The following is a 23,552-nucleotide window of genomic DNA, read 5'->3' as shown; positions in this document are numbered from 1 at the left end:
GAATGTGTTTTTAATAAAGTTAGGAAACGTGGAAGAAAGTGATGCTGCGGAATAAAACAGAAAGCCACTTTGTCACGGAGACTGTCACAATGCTGTAGCATGTCTGCCCAGGATGGATCATGATTCCCCGGCTTCGTTCTTTCATTACTTTATTCATTCAAAACATTTTCTTTTTAAGTTTCTTCTACCTGCTAGCTTCTGTGCTTGGTACACAGAAGGCAAAATGAGGAAAACAGTCTCTATCCTAAAGCAATATGGAATTTAGTGGATACATCAACCCACTATTTCTTTATTTACAAACAACAATAAAAAAAATCAACTCCACAATAGGGGAATATACAAACCGCACTGCATTTAATGCCACTGATTTTATTTTTTTATTTTTTTTTTAATTTTTTTTTTCAACGTTTATTTATTTATTTTGGGACAGAGAGAGACAGAGCATGAACGGGGGAGGGGCAGAGAGAGAGGGAGACACAGAATCGGAAACAGGCTCCAGGCTCTGAGCCATCAGCCCAGAGCCTGACGCGGGGCTCGAACTCACGGACCGCGAGATCGTGACCTGGCTGAAGTCGGACGCTTAACCGACTGCGCCACCCAGGCGCCCCTAATGCCACTGATTTTATGGTACACCTTTATTCTATTTGCCACTAAGAAAGGAAAAAAAATCCTGCCAACTAAATTTTGAGAAGCCATTGCCTGTCCTGATTTCAGAGATGTTACATTTGGGGAAATGTCCATCAGAATGGGTGAAATGTGGGGATGTCCAGGAAGCACCACCTAAGAGGCAGACGTAGGGAAGGGCACTGAGGACAGAGGATGCTGCATCAGCTGTGGTGTGACAGAGCAAAGGGACTGGCCTTTCAGGACTGGAAGCAGCGCAACTGTGGGAGCACACAGCGGGAGGCACAGGAGGATTGGCAGGGAAGGCAGAAAGGGCCCAAGGGGAATGACTGCATGCCATCCCGAGGGTTCACTGTCCCTTGTGGGTGATGGAGAAGGACAGTTTGAGCAGGAGGGGTCCTAGTGGAACTGCGTTCCAGAAAACTCTTTCTGGCATCCAGAAAACTCCTTCTGGCAGCTTCCAGAGATGGAAACAGGAAGATGGGAAAGGGCGGTGGTCACAGACCAAGGGAATATGAGCTGTGGGGTCACGACACTGGAAGAAGAGATACCAACTATCTAGGTGATAGATGGGATGTAAGACGTTGATCACAGGCCTGTAAGATGATCACAGGGCTCCTGGACTGCTGGTTGGGGACCCAGACTGACCACGGGTTTATCTTTGAAAAAAACAGGAAGAGGAGGTAGACAGGAGAAAAAAGATGGTGACTTCCAATTTAGATATGACAACCTTGAGGGGTTTGTGGGATTGCCAGATGGAATGTCTATCAGGTGGTGGGAAATACGCATCTGGAAAACATAATTACAGTGCCAAGAGAGGGGATGGCTTCTCCTTGCCTGAGGTCCTGGGATAGGATGGCTCAGGGGAGTCCCAGGTATCAGCACTGAGGGACCCAAGTATCTGCTTCACATGTACAAGAGCAGGCACTGACTGTAAGCACTGACTGAGTGCTTACTAGAAGTTCAAGACATCTTCCTATTGCCTCATGACAACAGTCTACCAATATGACAGCTATGATCATTGCCAATTATTAGGAAAATATGACCCACAAGATTACATAACTATAAAGCTAACTAATGGCACTCAAGAGCCTAAGGTCAGTCCCAGAGCCCTGGCTGCCAAATTGGAGAACAAAGAATGATTCCCTGCAAGCAGGGGCTTGCCACAGGCTGAACAAAATCACAGTCAGCCCCATACTTATGGACTGGCGTTTCACTACTCTGGACTTCTGATATGTCTTAGGCCTCTACTCCCCCAGACGAGAAGGAAAAGATAGGGTAAGGCAATACTAGTTTTCATAATTCTTTCCCCAAGATGATCTTGTCAAAGGAAACTCAGGGCTGGATTAGAGCAGCAGTGTTCAAAGAACTCCTGAAGATGGCTGAGGTGTGAGGCAGGGGCTCCATCCCCACCTCCTCTTTCACAGCTACCTTTCTCCCACATCTCAGAAAAAAGACATGACAACCCATCCTGGGCATTCACCAACCCAACATGAAAGACCTCTGCAGGGGCACCAAAGGGGACAAACAAGACACTAGGACTGAGTCTGCTGCCTTTAATCCAGGTTCCATGACCCAAAGCACAGCCTGGAATCGACCCAGTCCTGTGGACATTTCTACTAGGGGTGCAGTGAGGACTTTTGGCTCCGAATCTACAGATACCACACAATGATGACAGTTTCTATTAGCACCAGGCCTCTTCAAGGTTTAGACTCCTTCAAAGATGCAGGCTCTGAAGGAGAGGCCAAGGGGAGCACAGGGACGAGCATGAAGGTGCAGCAGGCTGCCGGCAAGACACATACTTCATTATCCCTGTCTGGAAATTTACCAGGATCAGAAGAGTGAAGGTGGTCATGGGCATGTGTACTGACACGTGACATGAATTGAAGAGAAATGAAATCAGACCATTTCTGACAGAAAGTAAGTCTGATTTGACTGTCTGGTTTGACAGTGATGCCTACCTTTGCCAACAAGATCATGTGAAGGACACAGAACATTCTGACAAAAATATATTTAAATCAAAAGAGAAGCTAAAAACATTAGTTCAGAGGAAAAGGACAGATGGGGATGTTTCATCCAACATATATTAGAGTTTCTTCTATGGGCTACTCACTGTACATGGCTTAGAGATGTAAATGCAGTAAAACATAATACAGTGAAGATCACCGCCGTTTTAGGGGGGTATACAGACTGCAATCGGGTCAGAGGAATCAAACAAGGGGTTCTGAAATGAATCACAGATTTATTTTCCCAAGGCTCCTGAGTGTATCAATCAGGTTAAACCCAGTGCCACCAAATGCAAATGCTATTCTTTAACAAAAGATATAATTAAAAGTCATTTTTATATGTCTGGTAAAGTCTTTTTGGTGTACTTCCCAGAAACTGCAGAAGTGAGAAGTTTCTATAACTGGGTGAGAAATTCTCTTGCAAATCAAAGGATTCCAATTCCTTTCTGCCAACAAAGCTGAAGGAGAACAAGACAGAACTGTAGCTGATTATTAGGAATTATTTTGGATGATAAATTACTTGGAGATTTTTTTACATAAGAACCAGATGAAATAGAAAGCATTTAGTGATATTACTATAACAAATCTCCTACTATTCCCATGTTATTTGTGTATATGAGCAAAGTTCCTCAGCACTTACATCTATAAAAACAAAGAATTTGATGATGACTAACACCTCATTCCAGTAATGTGTAATATTCTTACATAGAAGCATCTCAGTAAGAGATGTTTTTCTAAAAATTATTTCACTTTTCTGTTCAATAATTGTTCATTAAAACTTTAATATGTTTGCGTTGTTTCCATCGACTAAAGGCTAATGATAACAATAATGATACATCAATCCAGAATTTACTTTTAACATTTAGATACTCATAATTGTGAGAAATAAAAATTAAGATTAGTTCCATATTTTCATAGAATGGAAGTATAACAGTGTGATAAATGACTTTTAGAAATATATTACATTGGGGGGAGCCAAGATGGCAGAACAGTATGGAAGTTTTCTGTGTGTCTCGCGTCCACCAAATATAGCCAGACCAACACTAAACCATACTACACACCTAGAAAACTGATCTGAGGATTAACACGACAATCTGCACAACCTGAACCACAGAATTCAGCAGGTATGCGGTGCAGAGAGGTGAACTTGGGGAGAGAGAAGCCACGGAGGGCACAGAACTGCTTTTGCGGGGGGAGAAAGGACAGAGACGGGGGTAACGAGGGGGTGGGGTGGAGAATATGGGAAAAGCACCCCTCCCCAAAAGCAGCTGGAGAGAAAGTGTTAAATTGGAAAAGCCACAGGGACTAAACTAAAAAGGAAGAAAGGAGAAAGGAGAGGGCTTAAATTCCATTAAGACTGTAAACAAGGGGAGCACACAGTCTGCAACTCTGCAGCTCGATACCTGGCAGTGCTCTGGTGGGAAGGGCAAATCCCCAGGAGCAGAGTGAGGTCCAGGAGATTCTTGGGCCACATGGGGAAAAGCGGTTCCACTGCTGGAAGGACATTTGGTATAGAGGCTGTGAGGCCACCTGGGCCCAACAGACCCCCGGAGAACGACCACATTCGCTGGCGCTGGAACAAGATCGTTAAGGGTGAAGCCTGGTGCCAGATGTGTGTTGTGATTTTCCAAAATCCCTGAAATGCTACTGCTACACTATCTCCTGAACTTTTTCTGGGGCACACCGGCACCTGGCCACAGTCTCTTGTCACCAGCAGCAGCATGGTCTCAGGAACTTTCCTGGGTGCAGCCAGCATTTGGCCATTGCTCGGTGAGACCCCCCCACAGAGGGGTGGAATGGGTCAAAGCCGCAGTCCCTCAGAAGTAAGGGGCCAGGGAAAACAGCCGTATCTGAGACAAAACTCGGGAGAGAGGTACTACCTAGGGCTTGGTCACGGACAGTGAAAAAGCAGGGAGTGGACGAAAGCTGAAGACAAAGGATGGGTGCGCAATTGCTGATTGGGGAGAACATAGTTCCGATACTAGAGAATGGGTAGCTGGGTGATGCCACTTTCACTGCTCCCGCGCATGCACATACACACCTATGAGCTCTACGACAATCCACCCCAGCAGCTAGCAGCACCATCTAGTGGAGAACGGAGCCGTTACACTAAGCCCTGCCCATCTGGGCCAACCTCACTCTTCAAGAACACAAGTCTCACCACCTACTTAATTTATGGAGTATAAAGCTCTTCATAGCCTGACTTCTATGGGAAAATGTAGTAATTTCAGTCATATTTCAATCTGTTAGCAGGTCCATCTATTCAATTTTCTTTCTTTTTTTTCTCTTTTTTGTTTCTTTTCTTTTTCCTGAATACAGAAAGAGTAAAAATTCATTTTTATTTTCAATTTTTATTTAAAATATTTTTAATTTTTTCTACTATATTCTTTACTTTTGTGTAAATTTTTTCAAATTCTATTTTACTTCCATCATTTTATTTTAGTCTACTTCAGTGTATTCACTTTTTCAAATATTCAAACAATTTCCTTTTTTTTCCTTTTTTCTTTTTCATTTCTTTTCTTTTTCTTGAATACAGAAAGAGAAAAAATTCATTTTTATTTTCAAGGTTTATTAAAAATATTTTTCTTTATTTTTTTCTACTATATTCTTTACTTCTGTGTAAATCTTTTCAAATTCTATTTTACTTCCATCATTTCATTTTAGTCTACTTCAGTGTATTCATTTTTTCAAATTGTCAAAGGATTTCCTTTTTTTCCCCCCTTTTTTCTCTATCAAGCCACTTTCACCACCCAGACCAAAACACACCTAGGATCTAGCATCATTCATTCGATTTCGTGTGTGTGTGTGTGTGTGTTTTTAATTTTTTAATTTTAATATTTTTTTAATTTTAAGTTTTTCTACCTCATTAATTCCTTTTCTCCCTTCAAAACGATGAAATGAAGGAATTCACCCCAAAAGAAAGAGCAGGAAGAAACGACAGCCAGGGATTTAACCAACACAGATACAAGCAAGATGTCTGAACCAGAATTCAGAATCACGATTATAAGAATACTAGCTGGAGTCGAAAATAGATTAGAATTCCTTTCTTCAGAGATAAAAGAAGTAAAAGCTAGTCAGGATGAAATAAAAAATTCTATAACTGAGCTGCAATCATGGATGGATGCCGTGGCGGCAAGGATGGATGAGGTAGAACAGAGAATCAGTGAAATAGAGGACAAACTTATGGAGAATAATGCAACAGAAAAAAAAGAGGGAGATTAAGGCAAAAGAGCACAATTTAAGAATTAGAGAAATCAGTAAAAGGGAACAACCTCAGAATCATAGGGGTCCCAGAAGAGGGAGAAAGGGAGAGAGATAGGAGTAGAAAGGTTATGTGAGTAAATCATAGGAGAAAACTTTCCTAACCTGAGGAAAGACACAGACATCAAAATCCAGGAAGCACAGAGGACTCCCATTAGATACAACAAAAATCAACCATCAACAAGGCATATCATAGCCAAATTCACAAAATACTCAGGCAAGGAAAGAATCATGAAAACAGCAAGGGAAAAAATGTCCTTAACAAACAAGGGAAGATAGATCAGATTTGCAGCAGACCTATCCATAGAAATATATTATATTAGGCGCACCTGGATGGTTCAGTCGGTTAAGCGTCTGACTCTTGATTTCAGCTCTGGTCATGATCTCCCAGTTGGTGAGTTTGAGCTCTGTGTCAGGCTCTGGGCTGGCAGCTTGGGGCCTGCTTGGGATTCTCTGTCTCTCTGTCTCTGTCTCTGTCTCTGTCTCTCTCTCTCTCTCTCTCTCCGCCCCTCCCCTGCATACAGGGATGTGTGCACACTTACTCTCTTTCTCCAAAATAAACAATAAAAAATATATATATTACATTAGGATAAAACTCTATGGAGAAAATGACATGGAAATACAAGTTCAAAATGAAAAAGAAATCATATGAAATTTCCAACTGTTAAAGAAGAGTTGTTCATACATTTTTAAATTATGGTATATTTATGGTGGATTATCAAATCACTAAGGTATTGAGATTTTATTTGAAACATTAAAAAAATGCTTTTAAATGTTTTATTTATTTTTAAGACAGAGAGAGAGACAGCATGAATGGGGATGGGGCGAAAAAGAGGGAGACACAGAATCTGAAGCAGGCTCCAGGCTCTGAGCTGTCAACACAGAGCCCAACGCAGGGCTTGAACTCACGAACTGTGAGATCATGACCTGAGCTGAAGTTGGACGCTTAAACAACTGAGCCACCCAGGCACCCCGGAACATTTTTTTAAAGACGGATAGTTTTACTCTAAAATGTCAATATTTACAATACATCAAAAACTACATCCTTGGATAGGACGAAAATTTTTTGGCAAACATAAAAATGTTCAAGGAGTTCACAGTTTTTCAAAATTAATTCCCATGGTATGTAAGCAAAGGAAAAAAATTATGAAAATCACTGGTGTAAAAGCTTTGGGGTCCTATGGATTCTTCCATATCTAACAGCAAAAATATTTCCTATGGAACCTGATAAGCTGTAAGGGAGACACAGAGAGTGACTGACAGAGAGGTGGAGAAAAGGGCATGGTAGAACACAGCACAAGAGAGGGTAACAAAGAGAACCGGGACATGTAGGAAAGGTGACAAGAGAAAGGTCATGGGAATGCTCAGATGGAAGAGATTCTCAGCAGGGCACAGGGTCAGCTGCTTCTAAATGCCAGATAAAAGGAGTACAAAAAGGTTGGTTCCCTCATGACAGAGAAGTTCAACACTGCCCAGGAACAAAAACATGACCCTAAACAAAGGAAGGCCACAAAACAGTTTTTTCAATTTCAGTATTTCTGAAAGAATGTGCAAAAAAACCATGGCTCATATTTTTATTTCTGAATTTTAACACTTCTACTTTGGCTTCAAGTCACTCAACAGTGGTTTTTATTCCTTTAATTGTTTCAAGGAACTCTTGAACACAGATTACATGCGCACGCACACACACACACACACAAGCACACACACACAAGCACACACACATAAGTTTTTATTTTTGTACAAATTCTTTTTTAAGGCAAAAGAACCTCTATAAACCATACCTAGTTAAAATTAAAAAGATGTGGTTTGGCTGCTTTCTCCTAGTACTTAAGAGTAGGCTCTCACATCTTTAAAACAATAAATAAAATAGTATAGAAAAGGAAAAGCTACTAGGAACTGTAATTCTTCCCCACAAGCCAAAATGATAGCATGAAAAACCAAGGTAGGCCAAGCTAACTAATTTCTCTCTCACCTGGCAACTCCCCAGGACCCCACCTGCTCCTGAGAGGAAGCCCTGGTCCCTTCTTTGTTGAGTGGTTCTCATAAAAGAAATACTGCAATGACATCCCATTTGTGTGAGGAAAAGACTGAGTGAGCCGTCAGTCTGGCTTTGGACAGAATATCCCTAACTTCAGCCAGCTGGTAGAGATCTAATTAGGCAAGCACTACATTATCATTCTGTTATGATAAACTTTCCAGTCTCCTTTTGAACACTGAGAAAAAGGATCCAAGGCCAACTTAAATCTCTTTGATATCACAGAGAAAAGAATTTAGTAGATTCTAATCTAACTTCTAATGACTTGATACAGATACCACCTAGAGCAAACAGCGGGCCAGTGGGGAGCATGGCAGACAGACAGTGTTCATCAGACCATAAAGTGTTGAAGAAGGAAAGAGGATGATGGGTCTGCACAGCAGAGAGCTGAAAAGGCAAAAGAACACCTGGCTGTGGTCCCAGGCAGTAGCTGCCCTAACATAACTGCCATCACCCCAACAACAGCCTCCTACCCACAAATGTAGTCAAAACTACTAAAGGAGTACATCAACCTCAAGAAGAAAGGAAGGATCACCAGATTCAAAAGAAAGGAATCTAAAGGGTGCTGTGTGCCTTATAATCTCAGATTATGACATTTCTTCCAATTAAAAATAAATTAGTATAGGAAGGACCTACAATTTTGAACTGCTCTACTACTCTTAGAAGTATGAGGGTCTATAGGTGCCTAGGTGGCTCAGTTGGTTAAGCATTCAACTTGGGCTCAGGTCAGGATCTCATGGTTCATGGGTTTGAGCCCCACATGGGGCTCTGTGCTGACAGCTCAGAGCCTGGAGCCTGCTTCAGATTCTGTGTCTCCCTCTCTGCCCTTCCCAGCTCATACTGTCTCTGTCTCTCTCTTTCTCTCTCTCTCTCTCTCAAAAATAAATAAATACTTTAAAAGAAAAAAAGAAGTATGAAGGTCTTAGGGGTGTCTGGGTGGCTCAGTCAATTGAGCATCCGACTCTTGATTTCAGCAGGTCATGATCTCAGGGTTGTAGGACTGAGCCCTGCACTGGGCTCCACGCTTAGCATGGAGCCTGCTTAGGACTCTCTCTCTCTCCCTCTGCCCTTCTCCCCTGCTCATACTCTAAAATTAAAAAATGTTTTAAATTAAAAAAAAAAAGTATGGGAGTCTTGTAATGAAAATGTAAGTCTATGCAAGTAAAGAATGATGACAAACAAAAAATGTCTTATGGCTGTGTCATTTGTTTCCTTCTTTCAATCATCTGAGTTGAACATATCCTCTGTACCAGGCAGAGCAGGGCACACAGGGAATACTGAGATCCTTTATCACATGTTCCTTTCCCTCTGGGAGCTATTTGGCAACACAGACAAGAAAATCGCTCTAAATACCCCCATATGGTTCACGCTATGAAGAAAGCATTCAGATACTATAGCACAAGCTCACCAAAGGCCCACTTAACCCAGCCCAAAACATCAAGGACATCTTCATGGAAGAAGTGATAGCTGAAATGAGGCTTGGCAACTGAAGAAATGAGCTGTATAGAAGACAGAAGGGGAACTCCAGGTAAATGCAAAGGCACATGAGGGCACATGGCACACCAGGGGCAATGCAAGGGATTTCATATGGCTGAAGCACAGAGATTCAAAAGAAGGAAGTGGGCTGAGAAGTCAGGCACTTCATGGATGATGAAGGGTCCTGTCTATTATCACACTAAGGCATCTGAAATTTAATTCTAAGGCAACTGAGGAGCCAATGAAAAAAATTTAAGCCAGCAAGTGGCATAATCAGATCCGATTTACAGAAAATCTTTTCACCTAGCAATAGTAGAGACATAGGGCTGGAAAGAGATAAGGTCAAAGGCCAATCCAGAGGCTACTGAGTAATCCAAGTGAGAAAATATGAGTCTCGACTGAGGTGGCAGCAATGGGAATGGGTAAAGAGCAGTCAGATCCAAGGGACATCTAAGAGGTAAAAAATAATACAACCTTGATCACCTGGCTGCAATGGTGTGCTGGTAAAAGTTTAACAGCTGCCTTAAAAAAAAAGAACTGCCCTGATTTGTAGCATTTGCCAACTTCTATGGTGTAAAAACTCCTATTGTGGCTGTTTTCAAACTCCCAAGATGGTGTCAATGAACTTGGAACTGGGAAGAGATGTGCACAACTGGCTCCTGCAAGTCAGGGTGAGTCCACTCCAGCACTACTGCTAGCAATGTGAGATTTGGGAAGAGGGGAGAGTCTAGGAAAATTCAAGGCCTCCCTGGCCTGGGGGACCTGTAGATTACAAAATGCAGGGCGTCCGTTGTAGTTACTAAGTTCTGATTGGGACATGCTGAATTAGAGACAGATATAAAGATATCCAGCAGGCAGATGGACACAAGGGATTTGAACACTGCAGAGAAAAATCTGGCTAGACATTATAGTTGAAATGGATACCATAATCATGGAACTGTGTGCAAACCCAGAAGATAAGAGAGTATAATAAAGCACAGAAACCTAGAAATACCAACATTAAAGGGATAAATGGACAAGATGCCTGAGAAAGACCTTAAAGAAAGGGAGGGTTTCTCAGGACCAATTCCCCAAATAACTCCCTGACTGATAATCAATACACCGAAGAATTAACTTATTAAAGTTACCAAATTTACCTATATTTAAAACCTATTTCTTTCAATTATTTATAAGGCAATTGTTCGTTAGAGAGACTTGTTTTCAACAAATTGGCCTGTTTAAATATAAAAGGCCAAAACAGAGTTTTAAGGAGCAAGGCAGCAAATGCCACATAAGAGGTCAAAAGAGCTAACAGAAGCCAAAATGTCCCCAAGCAACCTTACCATATATGCTCCACAGAACTGCATTGGTGGGAAGATCCCAGTGGAAAAGAGAATGCTGAGATAAGCAGAGATAGAGAGGAAAGCTCAGGGAGAGACTATTGATTATTTTTCCTTTTCTTGTATTTCTTTTTTTTTTTTTATGAAATTTATTGTCAAATTGGTTTCCATACAACACCCAGTGCTCATCCCAACAAGTGCCCTCCTCAATGCCCATCACCCACTTTCCCCTGCTTTCCACACCCCATCAACCCTTTTCTTGTATTTCTTGTGTGACTCAAGTAGGTTTACATGTTGAGTGGAAAGATCCAGCTTTTAAGGAGAAACTGAAGGATTAAACAGAAGGGTCTGAGTAACCAATACCCTGATGTTCCAGAAGAGGAAGGGGCAATGAGATCTACAGTAAAGGTGAAGGGGGAAGATACACTTCCTCCCAACTCATTTCTGAGCAATCCTTCTGTTAGGTCAGAAAATCTCATTTCGTTTTACCATGACAATCACGGTATATGTCATCTATTTAGAGGCTCTTTTGAAATTCTATTTGCATCTAGTTAGAAAATATCTTGAATGATGTTGGTCTATACTTTGAAATCACAGGAAACAGGACCTAAACCTGAAAGTATGCCAACCTTGCATTCATTAAGTACAAAAACTTGTTTTAGATTCTCATTGTTCCAAATCGTCATCCCCACTGTCACTTTTCTTCCCTTGTAATATCCTACCCCCCAATGGCTTCCCACTTTACCAGGCCAAGAGAAAAATGTTCTGTTTTGCTTTTACCCAATATATTCAAAACTTATTTCACAGGTATTTGACGCCTAGAATCATTATTCTTACACTTGGAAACATTGATTGTTTTGTAAATGTACCAAATTCTTTCAGATCAAGTCAGTGGCCTGCTTAAGTAAAGATCACCAATATTCAGCATTATGCCATGTCAAAATTGTCATCTAAACATTATGGAAAAGTTATCAGTTCTTATAAATGAAGTCTCTGTCTTAACATATGTTTGATTATTTTCTAGTCAATTTCGGATTTTCTCTAAATTAGAGCTTAGCTTAGTGATTCACGGATTGAATCACATAGAACTCTAGCATTGTAAAATAATATCCTGGTCACTACATTGTCATTTAACAAATTTCTCCTGCTACTCTTTTACAGAAAACCAACTGAGAAGTTTCATGTTCACTATACTGTATAACTTATATCTGTTCTTTTGTAGCCAAGGGCCAGGGAACAGTGAGATAAGCTAGGGGCTGAAAAAGAGAGAAAACTTCCTAATAGAAATTCCACACATACCTGGGGCAAACCACAAAGATTGCAGAATAAGCTGGTTAGTAGATGTTTGGCAAAAAGAACACATCTACCTTAGTATACAGGTTCAATTCAGTTCTCAAATGGCACAACAGAGATATTACTGCTTATATTTAAGGATTATATTTTGCTTTCTTTAACAAACTAAAAAAACAAACACTTCCGATCTTTAGAGTTTTATGTAAATATTAATTCCTAAAGGAAAATGTCTGACTCTACTGTAAAAACTGCTACTATAGAAAGTACACAGAAATAATTCAGCAAACTGGCAAAATGAGGATAGTTGCTGCAAACAGGAAATTCTAAAAACGTAACTTACTACAAAAGAAAGAAACCCCAGAGAACACCATCAAACAACACACTTTGGGGATTACTAAAGGGGATTCTATTTTTACCTTGAGAATCACATCCAGTAGAAAATCAAGACTTAGGTTACCAACATGAGCCTTTTTTCCCCCTAAGAAACACAATAAATTAGTAACCTACCGTCTGTCTGAGATTTACTGAGGAATATTGTGCTGGCCCGAGGATGGTCTGAAGGATTGAATTCCATGTTCAAATCTTTAAAGAAAGAAAAAGAAAATACATCAATATTCATTTGATAACTAAGGGAAGTCAAGATTAATTTTCAGTTTTTTTTAACCTTAAATTGCTAATACGTTCAAGGATGTATTTAAAAAAACCCAGTTATTGTGTTGATAGATCCTTCTAGGTTCAATTGAGAACACTGCTATTTAGAAATCTGAGAAAGTCACACACAAAAATTAGACACTTGCTGGGAGATCTGCTGGCCTAAAACTCCATTTTCTTTTTAAAAATCTGCTCTGTGCCCAGGATACTACAGAACAGCAAGAAAGAGTTATACCACTGAAGGAGAATTATGTGCTACAATGGACTCACCTAAAATCTGCAGTTATGTGAGTGGTATTTCCTTATTACAGGTGATTGAAATAGAATGATCTAAGCCAAATCAGCATCCACAAACTCTGCTTAATTAACAGTTCTTTTCTAAAAAGGCGAAACTTACCCTTCAGAGTAGAGGCCTCATATTAGCCATCTGTGGGCATAATCTGGGGCCATGGATATGTTTCATCTGATTCATCCATTTCTTTTTAATTTGACCCAACATAAAATGATTTTTATATATCAAGCATATATCAAGCATACCACAAAGAAAAAAAATCTATATTTCCAGCTTCTCTTGAGAAATCAGATCATTTGGCAACACTGGCTCCCCACCCCAATGGTACAATGGGCTGGGACGCAGCAGCTGCTAGCCCCTCCAGGTGGGACCTAAGATTCCAGTCTCCAGTAGTCAACCTTCTCTGCAATCAGAATGAAAACTATTTTGAGTTCAATTATTTCAATAAATTTTCAAAGAAAACTAATCAATACCAATAAAAATGGATGGTATCTATCTTTAGTTTTAACAGCTAATCAAGTCAAAAATAAAAGGAAAGGGGAAAAAAAAAAAAGGACGGTCATATACATACCAGAAGCAACACCTACTAATCACTCATCCACAGAGACTCACCTCAGCAAACCTCTGAAGTGAGGCAATCTTCCCACATCAGTCAATCACTTACTGGACTATAGTTCCTGACCTCTCATGGGTCCTTGATTAAAGAAATGCAAATTGAATCTTAAATGCTATTTCAATTATCTGGTCCTTCTTCTATGACAACTACTAAAATTATATACACAGTGTAGCAGTTTCATAGCTAAAGCCGGTGGGAGGAGAAAGACAGGCCAAAAAAGACAATTCTCATACTTGCCTCAGTTTGAACTAGATAAATTTAGGCCAGATATCTCCTGGTGAAAATGAGTTTTTATGAAGGGGTTTCCTGTTCAAGTAGAATTTTGTTCTAAAAAGGTCAAATAACAAATGTGCTACTCACAATTATTTTTTTTGAAGACTTCAGCATATGAAAACTGAGGGCATATATGTAATCCCAGCCATGATGAATGTTGTTAACTTCCAAAACCTTAACTTATAGTCCCCACAGAAAAATATCAACTGAAAACCAATGTGCCTGTGGTGTTCCATGCTGGTGGTGGAGCAAAAGCAAGCACCCAATTCCTCAGCTTTGGACAGTGTGAGCACTGCAACCTCTTGGTTGGTTCCCTTAATACCCATTTTGGACTCATCTACCAAACCAGGTTGGTTTGTTTGTTTTCTGTTTTGTTTTGTTTTGTTTTGTTTGCAGGGGTGTGGTTGTGGGAAGACTGTCTAATGACAGATTTTTAATCTAGATGTTTGAAAAATAGGCCATACTATGCAGACCAGTTCTCTTTAAGAGTCATTTCACCGCAAGCAAAAATGTAAAGTTTTTCTGTTTCAAGCCAACAGTGGACCCCACAAGACTGCCATTTCTTAGGGAATTGAGAGCCTGCCACTTCAAAATTCAAGAATGGGGGCACCTGGGTGGCTCAGTCCATTATACATTGTCACAATCTCATGGTTCATGGGTTCAAGCCCCATGTCAGGCTCTGTGCTGACAGAGCAGGGTTCTCTGTCTCCCTCTCTCTCTGCCCCTCCCCTGCTCATGCGCTCTCTCTCTCTCAAAAATAAAAACATTAAAAAAATTTTTTTAGTTCAAGAATATCCTGGAAGACAATCCCTAGAGATCAGGATTCTATGCTATAATGGTCACAAAGCCTAGAAATTGCTAAGAATGGAGACATTCACAGATTGTGAGAGAGGGCTGCCAATAACAGGGCATTTGTTCTAGTAAATAATAGTGTGCCTAGATGGTGGAATGCTATGCCACCATAAAAAAATCATGTGAACTACATTCATCATGGGGAACACAGTATAATGTATAGAATTGTCAAATCACTACATTGTACACCTGAAACTATATTTTGTATGCCAATATACTTCAACAAATAAAGACTATTTCATAATTTAAAAAAAACATGAAATATTCAACATGAATATTTTATTAATGTTGAAATAGCAATACCATATGCCATTAGGTGAAGAAAGCAGCATGATATCATCTGGAGGGAGGATATGCATAGGTATAGAATACATTTTAAAAGAATATATACTAACATTTGGTTACCTTTGAATAATGCAACTGAGCCCTTTTTTTTCTTTTCTTTTCTTTCTTTCTTTCTTTTTTTTTTTTTTTTTTTTGCTTTTCCATGTTTTCTAAGCTTCCCGCCTTGAGCATATTTTTATTACTTTGTTTTTTTTTAAGTTTTGTAATTGCAAACACTTACGTTTTAAAACAACTTGTGAAAAATGATTTCAAGCCTTCATTATCTTCTAGGTGCCTGGCCTATTATTTCTACAGCCCATGCTGGTGTTCCCATGAGGTGCCCTGAGGCTCTCTTGGCTGTGGCTGTCACACCCCTTTCCCACAGGTCAGAGAGGACTGGCACACAGACACCAAGATCAGTGTCCCCACCGGCACTGGCCGCGTGCTGTAAGGAACTCATGACAAAAGACTATGGGCTGTGAGAGACCCCTGAGTGGAGGTGCCTTCGTCCTGCCAGCAGCCACCATGTGTGTACACTAACACCTCCTGGTCTAAACAGAACAGGGCCACAGGCGGCAGGGGATGGTAGCAACTGCTTGTTCTTCCTGGCAGAACCCAAACAGCAAGGAATCATGTTTTACACTGTCCCTACCAAGCGTGATACAGCAAGAGGCTACTGTAGGTTTCCTTCATGGCCAAGTCATAATTGCAGGTCTGAACATAACACTCGCTCATGTCAGAGATGGTTTCCTGTGTGAGTGACAGGCCAGGTATCATCTCTACCCAGTTCAATGACACAGAGCAAGTCATAAAGAGTTCAGAGGAGTCTTCAAGATCAGAGTTTGACATGATACTCACAGATAAGGCAAGTGAGGCTGAGAGAGGTTAAGTGAACCAAAACTCTGGTCTCCAGCTGAAATGAAGAGTCCAGGGTTTTTCCCACTACCCCTTCTAGGCCTGATCTTGCCTCAGGTCCTGACCGCCCTAGAAGGACTAGAGTATGAAATAGGAAGCAGGCAAAAGAAAACACAGAGGAAAATCCAAAAGCCCTTAAAGCTGGGTTCACATAATCTTTCTCAAGTTCTCCCTGGAATTTAAATTTTAGGATCTAGATCCTGGATGAAATAACCAGGAAATCTCTACACAAAGAAATATCAAGGAAATCTCTTCTTCTAGATGCAAGAGTACATGCAGCACTGCTGAGGACATCAGAGATCATCAGCTAATTGTCATCTGAAAGCATGCCCAGATGTTGATACATTAGAGCACAACACTTTCACAAGCTGCCAGGACATTACTCAGAAAAAAGCATTTAACAACATGCTGGTTTGCATTTTCTCCAATCCTAACCCAGATTCATATTTCCTAACCACAGAAAGGAAAGTGCTAAAACTTTTGCCACGTACAGGCCAACAGGCTAACTTTGCACAGAACAAGTCTAAAAGCCAGATCTCTCAGAGCAACTTAATGTGAAGGTGGGCCAACCACAGAACCCAGTTTATCTGTCACTGATTTAAATATGCACAACGGCAGAAGACAAAGGTACAAGGAACTGCAGCCATATCCTACACACAGGTTTAAAAGAGCAACCCCAGATCCTGAAGAGAAATATGGCAATTACAATATGTGCTTTGGCAAGAGAACTCCAACTTTTCAGGGAACAAAAAATGGGAAAAGGCAGCATTCTCACAAGCCAAGAAAAATAAACCGGCCATATCACCCAAACTTATACTCTGAAGTCAAGCATGACAAAACTACTACTTTAGACATTGAGAAAAAAATCCCCATACTGCAGACAATCAGGAAAAGTGATACTCCAAATGTTAACAAGTTGAACACACACGGAAGAGGGTAGTCATCTCAGTTCAGCTCAGTGATGTTTCTGAATGGCAAGAATCAAAAGGAAGAAATTCATGAAATATTAAGCTTAAAATCAGAAATTATAGATGAAATAAACTTCACTGCTAAAGAATGCTAACCATTCTGCTAAAGTCCTAACTGACAGTATACTGCCTATCTTAAAGTCATAGTTTAAACACTAATTGTTCCAATAATCCTCCTTCAATCCACCACCATATCAAGTACTCCTCACCCTCCGCAAATCCTCTCCTGGAAACTCACACAGCCCTAGCCTTGCCCTCAAACTCACCTTCCCAGAGCACTCAAGGCTTTGATTTTTCCCACCTGGCCCATCAAACTCCTGAAGTACCTAATGTGCTAACTTATCCAGAAGAAGTAATAACTTACAAAATTAAATATCTACTTGGCAGGGTGCCATTTAAATATAATTTTAGTGGAGACCACACTATTCTTACTAAAAAGAGTAAATCCCCACTGCAGTACTTCCATCCCCAAGAAAAGACCCACAGAGATAAGCTGGCTAGTGACACCACATAGGAGCCAACAGCTCTGCGATGTCAGTAGTTGGGCAATCTCTGGAAGGGGCACAGAGAAGGCTGAGATGCAGTTTATCCAACAAGAATTTACAATTTAGTCAGTGAGACAAGATGAAGTACATGACCCCATCAAAGTACAGGACCAGCAATAAATAATGAAGAATGAAATATCTAACCAAATCCTATGAGACAAAGAATAGTGTGTTTAAAAATGCTTAAGGAAAGCACTGCATCTGTTATACTGCGTTTTTCCCCTCCTGGCAAGTCCATTCAATTCAATTAAGTTAAACTGAACAAACACTCATTGAGTCTATACTATATGCCAGGTACTGTGCTCAGTCCTGTGATAACAAAAGATGACTTTGGGTTGGTAAACATGTCTGTGTCTTTCTTTACCTTTCCTATTATCTACATGAACTATTTCCTAGACATGAGAATGCATTCTTGATTTTCAAAGTAATGGTGGTGAGACAAAATATGTATTTAGATGACTTTAAAATATTATTTCTATCACATATTTGCCTTAATAATTACATTATGATGGGTCAAATTAGCATTTTATTAGATACCATGAGTATGAATACTGTGGATGTTTGTCAAGGCAAGTCCAACCTGCCAAGTTTTTCATTCATTCATTCAACAATCAACGAGCATCTTCTAAGTGTCAGGTACTGTTGAGTTCCACATACTGAGGATACAGAAGTGAACAAAACAGATCAAGTTCCTGCTCTAACAGAGCATCCTTCTAATTCTAAGGTGTGAAATTCTAGCAGAGAAAACAAAAGAATAAAAAACCAATCAAGAACACTCTGAATTCTACAACCCACATTAAGAATGCTGAAAATCAACTGTACTGGAGTTTTCAGAATCATTCACTCCCCAAAGAGAAGCTCAAATGGTGGAGTAGAAATAGCACCCTACATAATGTAAAAGATCTAGATTTTAATACATCTCTGCTAACTCCATGCCCTTAGGCAAATTGTCATACTATTCTGGGTTTCATTTTCCCCATCTATAAGATGGACAAATAACCTAACTTAGAGGACTCCTGTGAAGATTAGAATTTTTTCATATAAAGCAAAAAACAGGGTATCTGACACACAATAGGTGCCCCATAAAGAATGGCTATCAAAATTTTAAGGTATTAAAAAAACATTACTCCACAGCATCTAGCTCAGTGCTAAAGACAAAAAACACTCAATATATGCATGCTAAAAAAGACAATAAAGATAATGCTAAACCATCATTATACAATATCTGTTTTCTAAGGACTCCCGGTTGGAAACTGATGTTTAAAACTTCAGTGTTTCACACTCCTGATACAGGTTCTCCTACCTCTTAAAAAAAAAAAAAGGACAAGGTGATCCATAATGACAAGATGAACTAGCCTCTGAGGCAATGAAACTTCAGAGAGAAAAGGCAGTTTTAAGAAATGTTATGGGATTCCTAGCACTGACTTCAACCTAAATCTTGGGAAGCAGAATTTTAAACTACTGACTGCTTCTTTATCATGATGATATTTATTAATCCACAGTCAAATTAAAATATTAATGGAACAGACATTCTGATACTCTACTGCCTGACTTTCAGGTGATAACAGAGATGTTCGGTCACACCGCTCTCAGCCCATTTCAGCTGAGTACAGGTGATGATGGAATCCCTTTATTCAAAACTGAAAAAAATCAAAGGGTGTGCTTGCCAACCAGTTTAATTCAGCAGTATTTTCCTATGCCAGGTAACCTAATTTTCTTGTTCTTTCCACAGATGTCGCAATATCAAAGGTCCACAATTACTCATCTTGGCTTTTAAACCAGCACCAGCATTATAAAAGACTCATGTAATAAAATAATTCCCAGGATAAGCAGGAGTCATCATCTATCATTCCTGGCCTAGAATGCTAGGAAAACCAAAAAAGGAAAAGAAAGTGCAGCAAGGCCTAAAATGTACTGGGTCTAATATGGATGGAAGAGGAGGCACCAAAGACAACATGCACAAAACAGAAACTTTCCACCTTCTACCTCTTTTTTCTGCACTGCCAGCCTCAGGTGATCATCGTTTCCTGTCTTTAGACAAATATCTGACATGATCAAAATCTCAAACTTTTAATTTCAGTTTTAGGTAGATTTATTTCTAAATCTGGCTATGATCTTCAAGGCAATGATGAAATCAACAAATAGACTGTTAATTTTAAATTAGGTTCGTTTACTTTTTAAAAAATTACTATTGTCCCACTGCTTAAAAATCAGTGATTATTTCCATTTATTAGTGCAATGAGCCCAAAATCAAATGCTTGACCCCCATGCCCCGACTGGTTTGCTCCATCGGTTGCTACCAGGCAAGCCCAATGCCAACAGCCCACATCACATTCCCATTTATAATAACCACTGTTGCTGTGGCCACAAACTGCTGGTTCCAAAATTCCAGTTAACTCTAAAGCCATCTTTTCTACTCCCGCTGATTTTGAGTTTATTCCTACAACTATTCTAACACTCTTAGATTTGGTTATTTTCTGTTTTTACTCTCTACTTTTAGCTGCCTGCACCCCTGAGGGTGGACCATGTATGGGGCTTTGTGAGCACGTATCTCTGGGTCCACACACCTATGTGGTGAATTTCCAGGTCTGAGTCTGTGCCTGCATGTTTGTGTCTCTGTGTGCATCTCTCTGCACACACGTCTGACTCTCATTCGTGTGCTCTCTTTCTCTCCATCAACCTACCTATCTGCGTCTCTACCTCTTTCCAACCTGTCTCTCAGTATCTCCTTCACTCACTCTTTTCCTCCTCTTACTCTCCCTCCCTATTCCCGTCCCCCCCCCAAGTCTCTCCACTGTCTCTTTCTAATACTCTATCTTAAGATGAACCAAAGGAGATAAAGATCTTATTTTTTTAATGTTTGTTTATTTTTGAGAGATAGAGAGGCACAGAGCATGAGCCAGGGAGGGGCAGACAGAGATGGAGACACAGAATCTGAAGCAGGCTCCAGGCTCTGAGCTGTCAGCACAGAGCCCGACGTGGGGCCCAAACCCACGAACCATGAGATTGTGACCTGAGCTAAAGTCAGACACTTAACCCACTGAGCCACCGAAGTGCCCCTTAAAGATCTTAACATTGAAACTAAAGACAGATTATTCTGCCAATACAGCAGAAAAACTAAAAGCTCTCACACTACAAGCACTTAAGAATGTGAAATAAAATATAAGACATCCTTTTAAAGGCCTAGAAGAGAGTATGCCAAGAAAATGAGGGACATGACCTGAGGCCTAACGAGAAACAGAACTGAGGTCTTCCAGCATGGATGGGCCATCCAGCAATGTGAGCTGGGTCTTAGGTCTCACCTATTATCCTGGCATAATTACTAATCTAACCTCATTTATTTAAAAGTGCTTTGGGGGGCGCCTGAGTGGCTCAGTAAGTTGAACGTCCGGCTTAGGCTCAGGTCATCATCTCACGGCTTGTGAGTTTGAGCACTGCATTGGGCTCTGTGCTGACAACTCGGAGCCTGGAGCCTGCTTCGGATTCTGTGCCTCCCTCTCTCTCTGCCCCAACCCACTCGCATTCTGTCTCTGTCTCTCTCAAAAATAAATAAACATTCGGGGCGCCTGGGTGGCGCAGTCGGTTAAGCATCCGACTTCAGCCAGGTCACGATCTCGCGGTCCGGGAGTTCGAGCCCCGCGTCGGGCTCTGGGCTGATGGCTCAGAGCCTGGAGCCTGTTTCCGATTCTGTGTCTCCCTCTCTCTCTGCCCCTCCCCCGTTCATGCTCTGTCTCTCTCTCTGTCGCAAAAAAAATAAATAAACGTTGAAAAAAAAAAATTAAAAAAAAAAAAAATAAAAATAAAAAAAAAATAAATAAATAAATAAACATTAAAAAAAAATTTTTTTAATAAATAAAAAAATAAAAGTGCATTGGTTTAGGGGCACCTGGTGGCTCAGTCGGTTAAGTGTCTGACTCTTGATTTTGGCTTCAGATCATGATCTCACAATTTTGTGAAATCGAGCACTGCATGGGGCTCTGCACTGTCAGTGCAGAGCCTGCCTGGGATTCTCTCTCTCCCTCTCTCCCTGCCCCTCCCCTGCTCATGCACTCTCTCTCTCAAAATAAATTAAAAAAAGTAAAAAAGAAAGTGCTTTGGTTTAGAAACTTTATTTTAATGTCCTACAGGATAGGATATAAGCCCTTAGAGTGGACAGAAGTTAGAAGTGATGGTTTTACATATATGGGCTACAATCTCAACAAAACTAAATTGGAAAAAAACAATGTCATGAACCCAGAGGTAAAAGGAGGCTGGACTGAGACAGGGAGAGAGGAAAAGGCTCCTAATCACCTAGTAACTGGTAAACATTGGTGTGTCCGTATCTCTCATGTGGTTTTGGAATTCTGCTCTATTCTACACACATAGTTCAGGAATCCCTAGATACATTTATACAAAATTGGTCACATGTCAGATATCCCCGGCTACCTGACAGAATTAATTGTAAACCACTTGAAAAATCCTGCTTCCCAGAGCTCCACCAGCTTATGCTCTCTAAAGACAGTCTCACCATTCCAAATGGCAAGACACAGGAGGAAATAATCCATTAGAAGCAAGAGTCAGAGGACACAACACATAGCAAGATTAAGCTTCCAAGAACTTGGGATAATAAAACAACTGTATAGAGACCATTAAATAAATATATGCTACCTAAACACATAAAGAAAAACATAAGGCAAAGAGAGCATTTTGGAAAAAACCCATGTCCATATATATGTTCATATACACATACACATGTATGTATACATATACATGTAAACACATATATATTCCAGAAATTAAAAACACAGTCATTAAAATCTAAAACTGAATAGATGGGTTAAATTACAGATTAGACACACCTGAACACAGAATTGGTGGCCTGAAAAACATATCTAAGAAAATCACTTAGAACAAAGCACAGAGAGATAAAGAGTTAATAATGTATAAAATGAAAAAGTCCAACTAATAGTGGTTCTGTACTCCATAACCATTCAGGATAAAAAAGACTCTTAGCAAATCTCTTTAACCTGATAAAAGACTCTTAGCAAATCTCTTTAACCTAAACCTTAATAAAGGCTGTTAGCCCAAAACCTAAAGCAATCCTCATACTTAATGGTGAAACATTAGGTGCATTCTCCTGAGGTCAGGAATGAGGCTGGGATCCAGTTACCTTCGGTGCAACATTGTTAAGAGATGGGACAAGAAAAAAAATAATAAAAGGAGAATTTATTGGATTGGAAAGAAACGTAACTGTTGTTATTTGTATATAATCCTATACTTAGAAAATACAAGGGGCTTTACAAATCTATTGGCATTATATACAAATTAAGATATAGAAATTACTATCATTCATTTACCTTAGCAATAGTGCTCAGCTAAAGGAGCAGCACTATCTCCCTTACCCCAGGGGTGTTTAGAAGTGTATGGGGACAGTTTTGGCTGTTATGATACTAAGCAGCTGCTACTTATCTGTTACCATAGTTCCACACAATGAGTAACTGTGCCTCACAATGCCAATGGGGCATTCACGGAGAAACACTGTGGCCTAGAGCAATAAACAACTAACAAATGTAATAATGATAATATTAAAAAGGCTCAATTTACTAAGCTACAAAAAAACTATCCTTAAATTTAACAAGACTGTAAGATCTTATACAGAAAATTATAGTATTTTATAAAAAGAGCTAAAATAAATGTCTACATATAGATATTCTGCACGCACACACACAACTCATACACACATACAATTATTCACATACACACACATCCTTATTCAGCATCATACCTACCCCATGTCAGACCCCTTGCTACATGGTGAGCTGGGGATATAGCACTGAACATCAGACAAGGTCCCTGCACACAGAATTACCAATCCAAGTGTTTGAAAGTTTAAAGATTATCACCCTGTCTACTCACAGTTCATATTACAAACTATCTCTTCTACTTTAAAACTGAAAATTCAGGCAGTGGCTTTTCCATTGTTTCACATTGCTTCACATTGCTCTCCTTTGAGCATTTTGCTGATTACTATTACATCCACTAGAGGTCAGGCAAGGAAGAACATAAAAAAGGTTATGAAAGTCATTTGGGTGGGGGGCGGGGGGGGGGGGGACAACAAGA

The 23,552-nt window shown here is 40.1% G+C and overlaps 1 protein-coding gene across 5 annotated transcripts in view; it reads right to left on the bottom strand.

Moving 5' to 3' along the window:
• The window catches only part of CCNY (cyclin Y), a 320,281-nt gene that overhangs the window by 67,534 nt on the left and 229,195 nt on the right, over positions 1–23,552 (bottom strand). For all 5 annotated transcript variants that reach the window (XM_045465574.1, XM_045465571.1, XM_045465575.1 and 2 more), the window contains one exon: positions 12,525–12,599. In XM_045465574.1, the coding sequence (XP_045321530.1) occupies positions 12,525–12,591 (67 nt within the window). In that variant the 5' untranslated portion in view covers positions 12,592–12,599. The remainder of the gene's footprint in view (positions 1–12,524; positions 12,600–23,552) is intronic.

This window comes from Leopardus geoffroyi, chromosome B4 (assembly GCF_018350155.1).
Source record: "Leopardus geoffroyi isolate Oge1 chromosome B4, O.geoffroyi_Oge1_pat1.0, whole genome shotgun sequence".
Lineage (NCBI taxonomy): Eukaryota > Metazoa > Chordata > Mammalia > Carnivora > Felidae > Leopardus > Leopardus geoffroyi.
The sequence above is the reverse complement of the archived record's forward strand: the minus strand, read 5'-3'. Positions and strand labels throughout refer to the sequence as shown.